The 16,176-nt window shown below is 52.3% G+C and overlaps 6 protein-coding genes across 6 annotated transcripts; 2 read left to right on the forward strand and 4 right to left on the reverse strand.

The window, feature by feature from the left end:
* Positions 1-172: 172 nt before the first annotated feature.
* Positions 173-1,971, reverse strand: KD926_004108 (uncharacterized protein; the record flags this gene model as incomplete). Its single annotated transcript, XM_053096463.1, has 4 exons — positions 173-945; positions 1,000-1,083; positions 1,148-1,770; positions 1,823-1,971. The coding sequence occupies 4 exons, from the start codon at positions 1,969-1,971 to the stop codon at positions 173-175; spliced, it is 1,629 nt and encodes a 542-aa protein (XP_052961251.1).
* Positions 1,972-2,120: 149 nt separating this feature from the next.
* On the forward strand, positions 2,121-3,698 carry cox15 (cytochrome c oxidase assembly protein cox15; the record flags this gene model as incomplete). Its single annotated transcript, XM_053096474.1, has 2 exons — positions 2,121-2,521; positions 2,588-3,698. 2 exons carry the CDS (start codon positions 2,121-2,123, stop codon positions 3,696-3,698), a joined length of 1,512 nt encoding a protein of 503 aa, XP_052961252.1.
* Positions 3,699-4,468: 770 nt separating this feature from the next.
* KD926_004110 (uncharacterized protein) lies at positions 4,469-6,231 on the reverse strand (the record flags this gene model as incomplete). The annotated part of the gene is made up of 2 exons (XM_053096485.1): positions 4,469-5,983; positions 6,073-6,231. 2 exons carry the CDS (start codon positions 6,229-6,231, stop codon positions 4,469-4,471), a joined length of 1,674 nt encoding a protein of 557 aa, XP_052961253.1.
* Positions 6,232-8,033: 1,802 nt separating this feature from the next.
* On the reverse strand, positions 8,034-10,001 carry KD926_004111 (lysine--tRNA ligase KRS1; the record flags this gene model as incomplete). Its single annotated transcript, XM_053096496.1, has 3 exons — positions 8,034-8,044; positions 8,110-9,697; positions 9,786-10,001. 3 exons carry the CDS (start codon positions 9,999-10,001, stop codon positions 8,034-8,036), a joined length of 1,815 nt encoding a protein of 604 aa, XP_052961254.1.
* A 504-nt stretch (positions 10,002-10,505) lies between these two features.
* On the reverse strand, positions 10,506-13,153 carry KD926_004112 (putative dynamin GTPase; the record flags this gene model as incomplete). The annotated part of the gene is made up of 4 exons (XM_053096507.1): positions 10,506-10,708; positions 10,765-10,906; positions 10,960-13,043; positions 13,093-13,153. The coding sequence occupies 4 exons, from the start codon at positions 13,151-13,153 to the stop codon at positions 10,506-10,508; spliced, it is 2,490 nt and encodes an 829-aa protein (XP_052961255.1).
* An 856-nt stretch (positions 13,154-14,009) lies between these two features.
* On the forward strand, positions 14,010-15,554 carry KD926_004113 (mannose-1-phosphate guanylyltransferase; the record flags this gene model as incomplete). The annotated part of the gene is made up of 4 exons (XM_053096518.1): positions 14,010-14,069; positions 14,137-14,193; positions 14,292-15,458; positions 15,528-15,554. 4 exons carry the CDS (start codon positions 14,010-14,012, stop codon positions 15,552-15,554), a joined length of 1,311 nt encoding a protein of 436 aa, XP_052961256.1.
* Positions 15,555-16,176: the final 622 nt, after the last annotated feature.

Consider the following 16,176-nt stretch of genomic DNA (forward strand, 5'->3'; position numbering starts at 1 on the left):
TACCGTGAGAAAGATGTATAGTATAATATATGTAAATATTCTACCATTATATGTAAACGTAGGTGATAAGAAGTCCTAGACTTGAAAACGAGAAAAGAACACGCAAGACAATGCCCTAAACGCCTCGCTGCCATCATTAAAACCAAGCTCAAAAACAATCCCATTCACCTGATCATTCTGTAGTCGACTTCCTCTTCGGCGACTTGACATTCAAGACCTGCCTCATTTTCCGAAGTTTAGTCCACCATTCCCGATCCGATACCTTCTTAGCTTCGACATTGGCGTCATCGACCACGGGATCATCCGTCGAGGGCGATTCCGAGACCGCAAAACTAGCCACGGAAGCAATGGAGCGGACCCGACGACGATGCTTCACCTTCAGCGCTTGCACCAAGATCTGCCATCCGCTGTGCAACTCGTCTGATTTCTGCGAGGTCTTGCCTGTACCGCTTTGTGCTCTTCCGTTAATCCAGGGACAGTATTCCATGTGTTCGTTAGCCGCGTCCAAGGCGTCGTAGATGGCGCTATCGCCGTTTTGTTTCGGTTTGTACATCCACAGTCCCAATCGTCGGAAGCATGCGCTGCATTCGGCCAGTCCAGCTGCTCCATCGGAGACGCTGTCCCAGCCGAACGAGGCCAGGACAAACGCCGTGCGGTTGATGGTCGGTTCCTTCTGGGTTGAGTCTTCGGTCTTTTTAGGACTTTCGGCACCTGCGGTTTGTTTGCGGGGGGTCTGTGGCTCTGTGGGCTCTGCGTTTGTTTCGGAGTCGCTGAAGCCTGCAGTTGATAGTGTCTTGCTGATTTCCTCTAATTTGTACGATTCGGGGGTCTGCAGGACTTCGTATTCCGGTAGCTGCGTGGCCATTTTGCTGAGATGTGAGTAGCGGGTGCGAAGGTTGGATATGGCGGTATCGGGGTTTGCTAAGGGCAGGCGATGGATGGTAGCTATTTTTTGGTTAGCAGGAGGATTATAGGCACATTCGCTGGATGAAAACGAACCATCGCAACCCTTGTTCCGCCACGGGCAGGTTTCGCCATGTCCTTGAACGACGAGATCAACATACTCGTTGACGAGTCGGTCGCCTTGAATCTGATTAGTCTCGCTCTTCTGGATATCCATGGCGCGTAAAAATGAGCCGTGACTTACGAACTTCCCTCCTCTCTTCCACTTTTTCACCATCATATCCATCCAACTCGTCCAGCTCGTCCGGCAGCTTGACAACAACCGAGCCCCCGCATCCTCCCACACAGGTCACTCTGGACACATCGGAGCAGATCCAACCTCGTTTCGCCCACTCCACCTCGCTGATTGCCGGCGGTTTCGGGGACCAGCGATCCACGCGCCGAAACGTCGCCAGCCGCTCGAGGAACCGCTCGCGATCCCAGGGCACAAACGTCGGTCGGGGGGGGTTCGAATCGCGAGAACCAGGTCGGTCCACCGTCAAGATCGTTTTCCGTGCCGATGCGAGATCTGTTCCATTCTGGCCGCCGGTCAACCGGGCTTTTTTTGCTGACAGGTCCGCGGAGGTGGTGGATTCCCGGGGTGGTGTTTGGGGAGCCGGTTTGGACGGAGGCTCGGGGTTGGAGGATTTCGTCAATGACTCCAGCACTCGGTGGAATTTGCGCTTCTTGGTCTCCACGGCATAGGACATAGTTCCGTGGGGCAGGGAGCGGAAGGGTCGAGGGGGAATTGCGACGAGTGGAAGTGTTGTGATGGTTGCGCTGGTGATCGCCTTTATTGCCCGAGGATCTCCGCGGATGGCGCTAGTCCTAGATAGGAAGCTATCCTTTTGCTTAGGACTGCCTCAGGCATCCTCTTGACGGGCTCCCCGAAGGGGACTTGAGGTCCTGCCAGCACGTGAAATGACCGTGACTGACACGAGAGAGGACTGAGGGCATCACCAGTTCCCCTGTGTCCTTCTGGGCCTCATGCGAGTGCAATTTCCTCGCGTCCACCGTCGCTGCAGGCATCAAATCAGGCCACCCTCATTGGCTCCGCCTCGGAGGTCTCGGCCTTCCGAACCGCTCATGCAACGACGAATTCCTCCTCCTTTCCCTTTCCTGCTCCTCCGTATTGCTCCCTCAGAGACATCCATTCACCTCGCGTGTTGACCGGCATCATGGCCTCTCTGGGCGGCTCCGTGCCCTTCTTCCGGAGCTTCGCTCCCCGATTTTCAAGGGAGTTCTTCACCTGTCGTCAATGCCTAACACAAAGTCCGAATTATGCCGCCAAACCCGCCGCCTTTCGCAGGCAGTTCGGAGCTTTCTCCTTCACCCAGAACACCAACAACGTGAACTCGGCCGCTGTATATGCGAGGGCGAAGAAGGCTTTCCCCTCGACGTGGAAGAGATCCGCCTCCGGGTCCGCAGCTGCGAGCGCAATTGAGACCGGAACTCCGAAGTCTAGGTCCCGATTTCCTGATGTGAGCCACAAGTCCGTGGCTTACTGGCTGCTGGGCAGCGCGGCCAGTGTCTTCGGTATCGTGGTGTTTGGTGGATTGACGAGATTAACGGAATCAGGGTACGTCTGGCTTCTCCGCGGCAATTGACCTACCGTGAACGAACACTCACTCGCGATCGATAACAGCTTGAGTATCACAGAATGGCGCCCCGTCACCGGATCCCTCCCCCCCATGAACGCAGACGACTGGGAATCGGAATTTGCAAAGTACCGCGACTCCCCCGAATTTCAGCTCTTGAACCCGCATATGACCCTCTCGGAATTCAAATCGATCTACTACATGGAATGGATTCATCGTCTATGGGGCCGGTTCGTCGGTCTCTCGTTTGTGCTCCCCGCCGTTTACTTCATCGCTCGGAAAAAGGTCAGCAAGCCTATCGCGTTGCGTCTGGCTGGAATTGCCGGCTTGATCGGATTCCAAGGGTTCCTCGGATGGTGGATGGTTAAATCTGGCTTGAAGGACGACCTCTTCGCACCTGGCAGTCACCCCCGAGTGAGCCAGTACCGTCTGACGGCGCATCTGGGAGCTGCCTTTGTTTGCTACGTCGCTATGCTGTGGAACGGTCTTGCCATCCTGCGGTCTCATCGTCTTCTCGCCGACCCCGAGGCCGGTACCAAGCTGCTCGACTCGCTCCGTGACCCGAAACTGAAGGTCTTCCGTCGCTCGGTTGCCGGACTCGCCCTTCTCGTCTTCACGACCGTCATCTCCGGTGCCCTGGTTGCCGGTCTCGATGCCGGTCTGATCTACAACGAATTCCCCTTCATGGGCAATGGCCTGGCACCTCCCAAATCGGAACTCTTCGACCAGCGATATTCGCGTCTCGAGGATAAATCGGACCTCTGGTGGCGGAACATGCTCGAGAACCCCTCTCTCGTGCAGCTCGACCACCGGATCCTCGCCATGACCACATTCACTAGTATCATGGCTCTGTGGGCCTACTCCAAGACCCCCGCCATGAAGCGTCTTCTCCCTCCCGCTGCCAGGAAGGGCGTCCACGGCGTCGTCGGTTTCGCTTTCATGCAGGTTGGCCTCGGCATTTCGACTCTGCTCTACCTCGTCCCTACGCCTCTCGCTTCGGCCCACCAAGCTGGTAGCTTGTTCCTCCTTACCTGGGTCCTTGTCCTGGGAAGCCGCGTCTGGCATCCCTCCCGGACGGCTAAGTTGCTTCAAATGGCGGTCAAGGCTCGTGGTCAGACCCTGTCGAATGCGGCTGCGCATGGACCTGGTCGGGTATAAAAGGGTTTGGTGAGCTGTGGAAGTGAAATTTGGTGTTGGGTCTGTTCCGTCGCTGTGTTATGATTATAAATGACTGGAAAGACCGGTGTATGTTATAGGAATCTCTACTTCTACATTGTACAATATATCGACATGTATTGCCTCATAGAGCTATATATTGATAGACTATCTTCCGTCATACGTTTCTATTCTATTCTATCTGTGCTTTGATCCCTTGCTGACATACACTAGGTAATTTTCACTTCGTGTTACTGATTGTCTTGACAGAAATTTTGCAAGAATCGATCAATTGAGCCAGTCTTTAATATGTAAGTTAACCTATCTCACCGACAGGAAACATTTTCAATTTAATCACAGAAATGTACCGGTTGCAGACAGTCGAGGATGAACGACACGTCTCAGTGAGAGTAAGCCATTCGTCAATTCGCCATGTACAAAACAAGGCCAACACCATCGCCACAGGATGGGTGCGAGGTAAAGAGAAAAACACGCATAGGGAGAATAAACTGAGAAAACACTGTCCATGAAATAAAAAAGTAACCTCCAGTCAAGGTGGGCATTGTGAGGCATGGATTTGGGATTTTTCGAAGTGAACAACAACAGGAACAAACATGCTGGGGAATAAACATTAATGGAATAAACAGACGGGGAAGTCAAAACAACAAAAGGGGAAAACATCATGAAGGCCAAAAAAAAAAGAAAAGAAAAAAGAAAAATTCAACGAAATCAAGAAGAAAAGAGGAAACATAAGGTCAAGGGAGATCACGCGATCAACGGCCGGATTGTTTGCGGGCGTAAAGTTGAGCTCTGGTATTGAACCTCTCCAGGTCCTTTTCACATTCACTCCTGCCTTTCTCGTGCAAGTCCAGAGCATCCGCATTGACCTGCCCCATTCTCTGGCTTCGAAGGTAAACTTCGCGCTCACCCCGCGCCATCTCAAGAACTTTACGACGCAGTCTTGGCTTGTATCTTGCCAGGGGCCTGCTTGGTCCTGGATCGTCCAGATTTTCCATGCTCAACGGCTCCGTTTCGTCATCCCCGCCGTCTTCGTCTTCGACCCACAATAGATACTGCCATCGCTTGCGGAACCTACTTGTCATAGCCCATATCTCCATCTCAAAAGCCTCCCTGCTCATCGCATATAAAGCCTGCGCTGCATTTATGATGGTTTTATCTTCGCCTAGACCTGCAAAAGCCGCTGTGTTAGGACTTCCGTCGGGGGAAGAGAAGGAGGAGGAGGTGGAGGAAGAGGGGTTGGAGGTACTGCCGGTCATTCGAACCTGAGACTTAGTCGCGCGCTTCTTCTTGCTTGCTCTTTCCGATTCCGGCACGTAGTCGGGGTCCTCTCGCTTTCTTTTCGCCGCTTGTTTTCCCTTCTTGACGCTCGCGGCAGTTGGCAACTTCTTCTTGTCGACCGGACCGACATGGATCACAGCGCCGGCACGGTGACTGCGGAAGTTGTTGTTCTTGACGGTGCACGCATTGCACGTCTGCCATCCACATTCGACGCACCGAGTCATTCCCTGGACATTGCGTTTGTTGCAGAGATCGCATTTCGCTGTGTGCGCATCGACGGCGACGAATTCGGTCAACTCAGCCGACGGACCAGGAACCTGCTCCTGCGGCCCCAACAGCTCTGAGGCCTTCTGCTGCGGGCGGATAGCAGCACGCGATGGACCTGGAAGTGCCGGGATCGCGAACTCCTCGGGGGTTTTCTCACGCTCAGACTCAGAAAGGATCGTCTCCGGAGCACGACCTCTGCCAGACTCAGGGGACGGGGACTCAGACCTAGACCTAGACCTACACTCAGACTGAAAGCGGGGGCCTATTTCGGATTCCACGGCAGACGCAGGGTCAGCATCTCTCATATGACAGTAGACGCTGGGGCTCATATAGATCGGAGGGAGCACGTTCCTCTCGTTCTCGGACGCACCCGCGCTGAATAGGTCTCGAACGGAGGGCAGAGGCACTGTGGAACGATGGCCCGCTCCGGTGCGGCTGCTCAGCTCGCGTATAGGAGTGCAAAACATGGTGGGCTCACCGATATGTTGCCAGTACGGAGGCGGTCCGCTGCTGGGTTCTGGGCTACCAAAGGGAGCAGTAGCGGGAGGAGTGCGAGGCGACAAGGAGGGCAGGGTCTCACGAGAGGTAAAGCTGAAGGCTGGAGTGCATTCGCGAGTGTATGATGGCACGGTGTTTACGGGTGGTTCCATGATGACTGGTATTTCATCTCTGGTGGGTGCACTTCTGAATGGAAGAGTGTGGATGTCGACTTTGGCACTCTCCTGCTGGCCTTGTTAGCTCTAAAGGGATGGTGGAAGAGAGACGACAACTGCATCTCTCGCATGGGGTATGGTAGCAGATGAGAACTTACCAAACTGGTTGTCTGAGCAGGCACGGCGTGGTACAGGCCCCTCTCGCTGGAGAACAGATCTGCCATACGAGGATAAGGCACATATCTGGGTCTTCTGGAGGCTTCATCAGTCGGCAGATCCTCCTGAGGGGATTCGGTGTTGTCGTTCTTGGGGGACATCTTGTCGGGATGATCCCTTCTTGGAAACAGAGGAAACGGCAGGCAGAGACAGAAGGGGAGATATGTAAGAGAGGGCGACACAGTCAACTCAGATCGAACAGAAGAATCTTTGACGTGTTTGTATACGACAGGAAGGAATCAGAACCGGGCGTCACTCAAAGAGTCAGCCGGTCGTAGGTGTTCTTCTTGAAGGTCAGAGCCAAACACAGCGAAGGAAGCGACAGGAACAATGTCATGCAACAAAAGAAAAGGATATCGAGATGCAACAATGAAGATAAAGAAGGAAGAAAGGTGAAGATCACAACAAGATGAACGACGTGATCAGGAATCAAGAAGAAGAAGAAGAAGAAGAAGAAAACAAGGAATGAGAAGGTGAGGAAGAAGAAGAGGGCGAGAGGCAATGAAGAAGATCCCGCGCCTTTACGCCGTCATTCAAGACTTCACGCAGAGAACACCTCACCGTGAATCTCACGACTAGAAGAGGTGAATAGAAATATGATATGGCATTATTAAAGATAAGCCAGACTGATCTTCGCGGTATCGGAGGGTTCCAGGCATCTAAGGTCCAAAGATTGAGATGGTTCCTGGTGAGGTCTGTACAGTAAGGTCGCATCACGGCATGAGATGTTCTGCTTCGCGTCTATGTACCAGTGCTAGATAAGAACGCGGCATAGTGACCTGGGCAGCGAAGGTTGTTCGATTGTTGTGCTATGCGTTCATGGGGTTGATCTCTCATTTCATTTACTAGGTGTCTCTTTGCTGATCGCTGTAGATTCGTGACCTTCCTTTCTTTAGAAATGACTCATGATCTTGTGACTTGTGTTGGAAAGTTATTAATATGAAGCAGGTAGGCATGCAAATTGATCTCCTTCTCCTTGCTACTTGTTGGTGGTGCAAGAATACAAAGGACGTTGACATCGATAACGATATCGCTTACTGAGACATGTGCACGCAGTCTCTGTTGTTCTCATTCAGGGTTGAAAGAGGCACTACGTATTTAGTCTTAGACACCGTGAGAATCTCATTGTTGATACTACAGGAAGTCAATAGACCTATGCAATAATTCCCTTCGCAGATCCACTCTTTTTCAAGAAAGAAATGCGCGCATTCGTAGATAACACTGAGACATTATCATGGCAACATTTCCACGCCATATTCAGACCCTTGTGTAGAGTGCTTTGATTTACATCTTTTGGCTACTTATCTAGATAGACTCACTAAGAGACACGAAGAGAAAGAATGAGAGGAAAAGAGGAAAGATACCTTTCTCCGTTGGTCTCCCAACACCAAGCATACTAGATATTATTTGTTGATGGATTCTGGTTTGGCACAAGGAAAGTTCAGAGGTTGATCCAGAAGGATAGGTAACTTAATTATATGATTCGTTTGTTGTGTTCTGGTACCTAAAATAAAGAGAAGTCGACCCCTTTAGTTCTGGTTTCATTGCCTCGTTAAATGAGTATCCTAGCATAGAGGGGATAGAATGCAAAGGCGGTCGGTCATTCAGGTATCTACCAGAATCCGACAGATGGATGCTATCAAGAACAAGCCGTGCTACCTTACTCTTCCAATTCGGTCCTGAATTGAATGTCTACTTTTTATTTCTCGTCTTGTCTTGCTGTAGAAACAACAACAACTGGTGCACACATACTACACAATAAAACCGTCTCTTCATAATTATGCTCTTTTTTCGTTCGTAGTGCATCCCTTCATTGGTAAATTTTTAAAACATGCAGAACCAAAAGTCATCAACCAGATACGATCATCCCATGTGCAATGCCGTCTTGATTCATAAAGTAAATTTATTTGTGGGCTGTGGAAGAAAAGATTAGCCGCTGTTTGGTCATGTTTGATAAATAAATGTGGGTGAAAACTTACGAATTCCCTCCTCGGGCTGAGGCTCAACGCCAGCGACCTCAGCAGCGCTCTTGGTATCCTGCGCCGTCTTGTCCTCCTTCATGAAGGGGAAAGCAAGGACCTCCTTGATGCTGTAGTTGTCCGTCAGGAACATGACCAGACGGTCGATACCCATACCCCAACCACCGGTGGGGGGCAGGCCGTATTCCAAACTGGTGCAGAAGTTCTCGTCGATGATCTGGGCCTCGTCGTCACCCTGATCCTTCTGGCGGGCCTGCTCCTCGAATCGCAGACGCTGGTCGAAGGGGTCGTTCAACTCGGTGTAGGCGTTGACAATCTCCTTCTTGCAGACGAAGGCCTCGAAACGCTCGCAGAGACCGGCGTGCTGGCGGTGGTACTTGGCCAAAGGCGACATCATCTGGGGGTGGCCGGTGATGAAAGTGGGGTTGACGCAGGTCTCCTCGATGAACTCACCCACCAGCTTGTCAAGCATACGGGAGTTGGTCATGGGCGGCGAGCACTCGACGCCAGTCTTCTTGAGGACGCGCTTCAGGAACTCGCCGGACTCGGCGGTGTGCAGCTGGTCACCGGGCGGGAACTTCTCGCCGGTGGCCTCCTCGAGGGCCGGGATCATCTCCACGCGCCGCCAGGGGGCCTTCCAGTTGACGTGGTACTCCTCGCCGGTCTGCGTGTGGAACGTCGTCTCGTAGCCACCGGTAACGTGCTTCACGAGACCAGAGACCAGCTCTTCCGTCAGGTTCATGACGTCGTAAACATCGGCGTAGGCCCAGTACATCTCGCAGGTCGTGAATTCGGGGTTGTGGGTCAGGTCAATGCCCTCGTTACGGAACTGACGTCCCATCTCGTACACACGCTCCAGACCACCGACGATGAGCATCTTGAGGTACAGCTCGGGGGCCACACGCATGAATAGGTTCATGTCGTGCTCGTTGTGGTGTGTGACGAAGGGCTTGGCGGTGGCACCACCGGCGATGGCGTTCATCATGGGGGTTTCGACCTCAATGAAATCACGGGTGTCGAAGTAGTTGCGGATGTAGGTGACGATCTTGGAGCGGGTGACGAAGACGCTGCGGGATCGGTCGTTCATGATCAGATCCAGGTAGCGCTGGCGGAAACGCTGCTCCTTGTCCTGGAGACCGAAGTGCTCGGAGGGGATGGCGTGCAAGCAGGGAGCCAGGAGCACAACCTCCCGGGCGAAGATGGAAAGCTCTCCATCGGGACGGTTCTTGGGGGCACTGCGACCGGGGAAACCGGTGATACCGACAATGTCACCTCGTCGCAGGTTCTCGTGCTGATCCTCGAAAGAAATGTCTCCGGTGGTGTGCTGGGCCTGGCAGACAACCTGCACCTTAACACCCTCGGCACGGATATCGTAGAAGATCAACTTGGTGCCCGAGGCACGCTTGGTGTAGATACGGCCGGCAATGCTAACGGGGACATCAGGCTTCTGTTCACCCTTGGCCAGACCCTCGTAGTCCTTGAGGAACTGGCGCAGATCGTCCTTGACGTGGAACTTGTGGGGGTAGGGGTCGGGCTGCTTGTTCTCGCGCAGCTTGTTGACGCGCTTGCTGCGGATTTCGAAGTATTGCTAGACAGCGATCAACCATTAGCATCCGCAGTCACAGAACCGTGAAAGAAAGAAAGAACAATAAAACGACGGAGCTTTGAAAACATACGTTAGGGGTCAGGTTGGCCTCCTCCTCCTCAGCAGAAGCCTTCTTCTCGGCCTTGGGGGGAGCGGAAGCTTCCTTCTCCTTCTTCTTAGCATCCTTCTCGCGCTGCTTCTGACGGCGCTTGAGCTCGGTCTTGGAGACCTTCTCGCCGGTGACTTCGTCGAGGAGAAGGTTGGCCATGGAGGCCTCGGCTTCCTTGACAGCGTTGGGTTCCGTCATGGTTGATGATATCCAGTGGGAAGATGGAGGGGAAGAGGAGGAGAGAATTGGTGGGAGAGGCGGAGGGGCAGAAATAAAGCCCAAGAATTTTGGGCGGGAGTCACGGCGGGCAGCGCATCATTGGCCCGTCCCCACGCCATGACTCACGACTTGGTACGACTGAATCCTACGGGGGTGGAATATATGAGAATCAAGTTGCAGGGAGTATCCCGGGGATCTTATCCTATCATTCTTTTCTATCAGACTCGTCTCTGCAATGCCAATACTCGTAGCGGGACCATTCCCAGTAGGTAATGTCATGACCGTTTGGGGAAGAATAGGGCTTAGGGCTCAGGGCAGCGATGTGGGGTTTCTCTACCCCGCCAGTCCTCTTCCTCTGGTCTTCTCTCTCCAGTCTCGACAGCTTCAATCTTCCAATCATCCAATTCAACCCGTACTTCCAAAGACATCCAGACAGTCTGCAACAAAACACACAAAAGACCTCAACATACTGATCCATCTCACCTAAACAAACGAAGCACGATTCATCCATCCGTTGACAGGCTCCGTCTTCACACGGCTGCCGAATTCATCAGCGGACTCATCTTTTTGGGCAGTCTCAAGCGACTGCTGTGCCCGAGTAATCTTTTCTCTTTCTTTCTGTAGATGATAGCGGCGGCGCTGGCGATCAGGGTGTTCGACCATGAGCTCCATGCAACGCTCCATCGCTAGAAAAGATTGCGGGTTAGCAGACCATGGCAGGAAGCGGGCTGTGCCAACTTACCATTTTCGTCCTGAATACCTAGCCTCTCCTCGATGGTGGGAACAAGCTCTTCTCTGCACTTGGAAAACAATTTGGAATGGACACTCTGGCAGGTGAAATCGAGGAATCGGGAGCTGGCGATATCGTAATATCCCCTGGTGGACTAGAATCAATCGGTTAGCCCTTTTCCTCGCAACGTAGGTAGACCAAACATACCGCCATCATCTTCAACTCTTGCTCAAACATATCGGGTCCAAGTTCCGCTGCCGTCAGCTTTTTTCTCTCTACCTCTCGCCGCGGATGGTCGGGTGCGACATTCCGCTTGCTCAAATAAAAGCCAGTGCGAAAGTCCCAACGACGACGACTGATCTCTTCAAACGCACTCTTGATTGCTCTGTCCAGAGTCACCGTCGCCATGGTGAAAGGTTTGTTGTACTCTATATTGTAATTCTCCTCCGCATGGCGCTCGTGCTCCTCCTTGAGCTCTTTGAGAAAGGCATCAATGATATGTCTGAGCTCTTTGTACAGGCCAGTCTGGAAGTATTGATGAAAGACCTTTCCCAGCTGCGCCGTAATCATCTCTTTGACAAGGTTATGAGTGGCTTGGATAAACGTATCCATAGGTCCTCTCCAATGGGCCACACTCAGCTGTCGCATGATCTCAATGGCCTTTGGGTCCGCCTGGTCGGGAATTCCGGCACGGTAGGATTCCTCGTTGATGTCGCGGATTTGCTCCCAACTGAATACCAGTGCAGGCTTTTCGAACTTCTCAAACTCAGGGAAATAATAGCCTGAGGGACGCTCTACGCTTCTGTCGCGGGGAGTAACAGGTGCACTGCGCGCGGGGGCGTCGCTAGGAGGGGCCTTTCGTTTCATACCAGTTTGTACCCCGGTCATCTCGCAATCGGAATCTCCGTCGCGCTCGATTAAGGGCGATAGCAATTGCTCATCAGATTTGGATCGCAACGAAACGGTTGGTCGGGTCTTGATCAAAGCCCGCTGAAAATCTAAAGCCATGTGGCCCCACAGCTTCTGGAGAGGATACTCTGACGAGCCCCCATCAAGATGTGCGGTGATCATTTCTTTGAACTGGTTGATATTCCGGCACAAGATATACTGCACGTTGTTGCTGGGAGGGTCAGGAAGCGTTTTGAGCTCGGCGTCGATTCGTTCTGCTTTCGCATTTATTTGGTCGATGACTCCCGGCAGACATCTCTGGATCTGCTTGAGGAGGAGCGAAGACAGCGCGGTTTGGAGGTTTCGAGTACCGAACCGATCTCTGTACGGCGCAAGCTCTGTGGACCACGGGCTTGATGAGAAAAAAGCGGCCTCTTCCTCGCGGGCTTGGGCATGTGGCACCGAAGGATCGGGGTTGTTCTGAACGACGAAGTACCCATGTCCCAGCGAGAATTTGTCCCCTTCCAGAATCTCTATCCATTGATTGTAAGATTCACAGGTCTGTACTCGGTCGGGCTTTGTCAAGACACCCAAGGTTCTCTCTATAGCTCCGCGCACATCCCTCATGATTCGTCCTGCGCTGGAATTGGTGGCATCATCGGTCATGGGCAATGTCTGCAGGACTATGCAGTTCTCCTGGGAGATGTACTGCCGAACAAGGTTTTCGACCAGGGCGACCAAGTAACGCTCATCATCAAATTCGGCTTGACTGATTACGCCGGGGAGGTCGTAGAACGAAAGATTGGGGAAATTAGGAGCAGAGATATCAAGCCGCACCACGTTCGGAGAGAATTTCACCTGACAGTCCATGGTCGCATCTGCGTTCCTGCCGGGCATGTAGTCACTTGGAGCATGGCCAGGATTGAGGATGGCAATCTGAGCCCACTTGATGGCCTCTTGGACATCATCGTTCTCATACAGTGTGATGAAGAGCTCATCCTCCTGGTCTTGCTCTATCCAAGGGCCAAGGCCCTTGCATTTCTTGGGTATTCTCGCAAGTTTGTGGGAGCTGTCAAACATGTACTTGCGTGAGAGATACACATGGCAGATCCAAGGTTCGCCACGGTTATTTTGAGAAAGATTGATCTCCATAGGGCAACGAGTACAAGTGCCGGCACTCCTAGGGACCTTGATCTCAGACATTCCCTCGATAAGAGAACTCTTGCCGGTGCTCTGATCACCTATGACACAGATCTTGGGTAGGGCAATCTTGTTGTCTTCGATTCCAATATGGCGAAGGTCTTGGATCTTCTTGACCAGAGATTTCATGTCCTGACTGATCAGGTTGATGGCATCGTTGCTATGATCAGACATGGTGGGGGAAGGTGTGCCTTGATGGTCGTCTAGGACTAGTTAGAGGAAAGCCATCAAGTGAGAAAGTCTGCTACATACTGGCATTGATCAACTCGCTGATAGCGACTTTTGACTCAGGAGAGTGAGTACGCAGTGGCATAGCTCTAGAGGAAGGAGAAGAGAAGCTTGAGATGTGGCGAGACATGATGTAAGAAGAAAGGGACTGGTACGGGCTAGTAGACGAGAGATAGAGGATAACGTGAGGAAATGATAGAGAGAGTAAGTGGGTGAGAAGTCGAGTGTGAGAGGGAGAGGAGTAGGAAGAGAGAGGGAACAGAGAGAACTTGGTAAAAGAGAGAGAAAGTCAAGCAAGAGGAAGTCTCCTTTAGAAAGTGAATGAAGGGGAAGCAGGTAGGAAAGGATGTCCAAGTGGATGGAAGGGCGAGCCAAATGAAGGAGATATTTATAGCCTTCTTCTACAGCCATGGTGAAAAAAAGGGCAGACCTGAAGTACGAAAGGTCGATGTAGTGGATTCCAGGAGACGACAAGAAGCTGTATAGAAGTGCAGTGAAATGGGTGAGGCGAGGACAGACTTCCGGCACCAACCAGAAAGAACAAACGACGATGCTTCATCCTTGCAAGAGTCTACCTGTCACTTCTGACAAATGGGACTTGGTGTATTTCCTTCGATTTGATTTGATTTTTATTAAATATTCTTTTATTTTCGCCAGGACCATTTTCCATCTTGAAAATAAATTTAAGATAATATAGAAGCGATCGTCCCAGTGGAGCAAGCGGTGAACCATGGAAACCCATGGTTCTCCTGACCGGAAATGACGCTAAACGGGCCTTGCTGGTGGAGATGCGCTGCTTGCTTGTCTCTCTCCCTCTCTCCCCTCCTCCTCTCTTCTTGCTGGTCGCTTTCTATTTCCTTTCTCTCCGTCTTCTCTTCTGCGATACCTGCAGACATCCACATCCTTATCTTTAATTCCTTCAATTCCTTCCACTCGTCTCGATGCTTCAAGTTCCAGTGCGGGAACACACCAACGTGGCCTCCACCAAGGCCATCATCTTGGTGGGTGTGTCCCTGACTGTCCCTGGCGCTTGAAATTGCCTGTTCCTAACAGAAAGCTTCATTCTAGGTCGGAGGTCCGTCCAGAGGAACCCGTTTTAGGCCCCTCTCTCTCGACGTGCCCAAGGTGAGTCGCTCTCCCTCTTCCTCCGCTGCCCCGCCATTCTGCCCATGATCTTCGCCCAGCAATCACACTGACTACCGACGGCTCCCGTGTTATTCTAGCCTCTGTTCGAAGTCGCCGGGCATCCCATCATCCACCATGGTCTCAAGGCCCTTGCGAAGATCCCCGATATCCGTGAAGTAATCCTGGTCGGCTACTACGACGAGTCGGTCTTCCGCGACTTCATCAAAGACTCCGCCAAGGAATTTCCGCAGTTCCGCATTCAGTACCTGCGCGAATACACCTCGCTGGGCACCGCCGGCGGTCTCTACCACTTCCGCGATGCCATCCTGAAGGGCAAGCCGGAGCGCATCTTCGTGCTCAACGCCGACGTCTGCTGCTCCTTCCCGTTGAGCGAGATGCTGAAACTGTTCGAGGAGAAGGACGCCGAGGCCGTGATTCTGGGAACCCGGGTGAGCAACGACGCCGCCTCCAACTTCGGCTGCATCGTGTCCGATTCGCACACCAAGCGGGTGCTTCACTACGTCGAGAAGCCCGAGTCGCACATCTCCAACCTCATCAACTGCGGCGTGTATCTCTTCGCCACCGAATGCATCTTCCCCTCCATCCGCAGTGCCATCAAGCGTCGCACCACCCGCCCGCGTCTCGTCTCTTACCCCTCCTCCGAAAACCTGGAGACGTCCTTCATCGCCGCCGAAGATGAAGAGAAGAACGAGGTCCTGCGTCTGGAGCAGGACATCCTGTCCGATCTGGCCGACAGCAACCGCTTCTTCGTCCACGAGACCAAGGACTTCTGGCGCCAGATCAAGACCGCCGGTTCCGCCGTCCCTGCCAACGCTCTCTACCTGCAGAAGGCCTTCCAGGCGCAGTCTGACGAACTCACTCCTCCCTCCGCCACCATCGTGCCGCCCGTGTACATCCACCCCTCCGCCAGCGTCGACCCCACCGCCAAGCTGGGCCCCAACGTCTCCATCGGACCGCGTGTCGTTGTCGGCGCGGGCGCCCGTGTCAAGGACTCAATCGTGTTGGAGGACACTGAGATTAAGCACGATGCCTGCGTGATGCACTCCATCATCGGGTGGAACAGCAAGGTGGGCGCCTGGGCGCGTGTCGAGGGCACGCCGATCCCGAATGGAACCCACTCGACCAGCATCGTGAAGCACGGAATCAAGGTCCAGAGCATCACCATTCTCGGCAAGGAGTGTGGTGTCGGCGACGAAGTGCGTGTTCAGAACTGTGTCTGTCTGCCTTATAAGGAACTCAAGCGGGTAACGTCTCCCTCTCTCCCCCTCTCTGTCTTCCCTCATTACAATAGAACTAACAATACTATTATCCAGGACGTCGCCAACGAGGTTATCATGTAGAAGAGTCTTGGAATAAATGTCTTTGAAGTTTTTTTTTTTTTTTTTTTTTTTGGTTGCATACATATTATATCATCTCACCCGTGTTCATTTCCCTCTGAGGAATCTAATACTCCGTTTTACTCCTAGTACTTATACCTTACATTCATAATCCTACGGCTATGCATTGTTAGCAGTTATCTCTATCGAACTCACGATTACGTCTCCCCATATACATTCCTTCAACCAAAATTAATTCTCGGTCGCGTTCTACACAACCAATTTGGCTACTCACCTAGACAGTTGGATAACGTCAATTCAATCCCCACGAACGTACCAAGATAAAAATATCAGTTCATATAATACTATATTGTCACTATCTAGAGTCTCATATGCATTAAGGTCACAAGACAGGCAAATAGAATACAAAACGACCCTCGCTGGACTTGTTAAGAAGAATAAGAGAAAAGACAAGAAATAACGCATACACCCGAATGACGCCGTCTGCAAAGAAACGAAAATCAGTGTCCAAATAAACGAGACCCTGGGCTAGGCCTCCATTTTTGCGATGTCAATGTTCGTAACACGTCATATCGAAATGGGGAGGATCATGACCGGCTGAATGGTTACATAATAGAGATGAGGT

The sequence above is a fragment of the Aspergillus affinis genome (assembly GCF_023601865.1).
Source record: "Aspergillus affinis strain CMG 70 chromosome Unknown NODE_1_length_919884_cov_86_970707, whole genome shotgun sequence".
Lineage (NCBI taxonomy): Eukaryota > Fungi > Ascomycota > Eurotiomycetes > Eurotiales > Aspergillaceae > Aspergillus > Aspergillus affinis.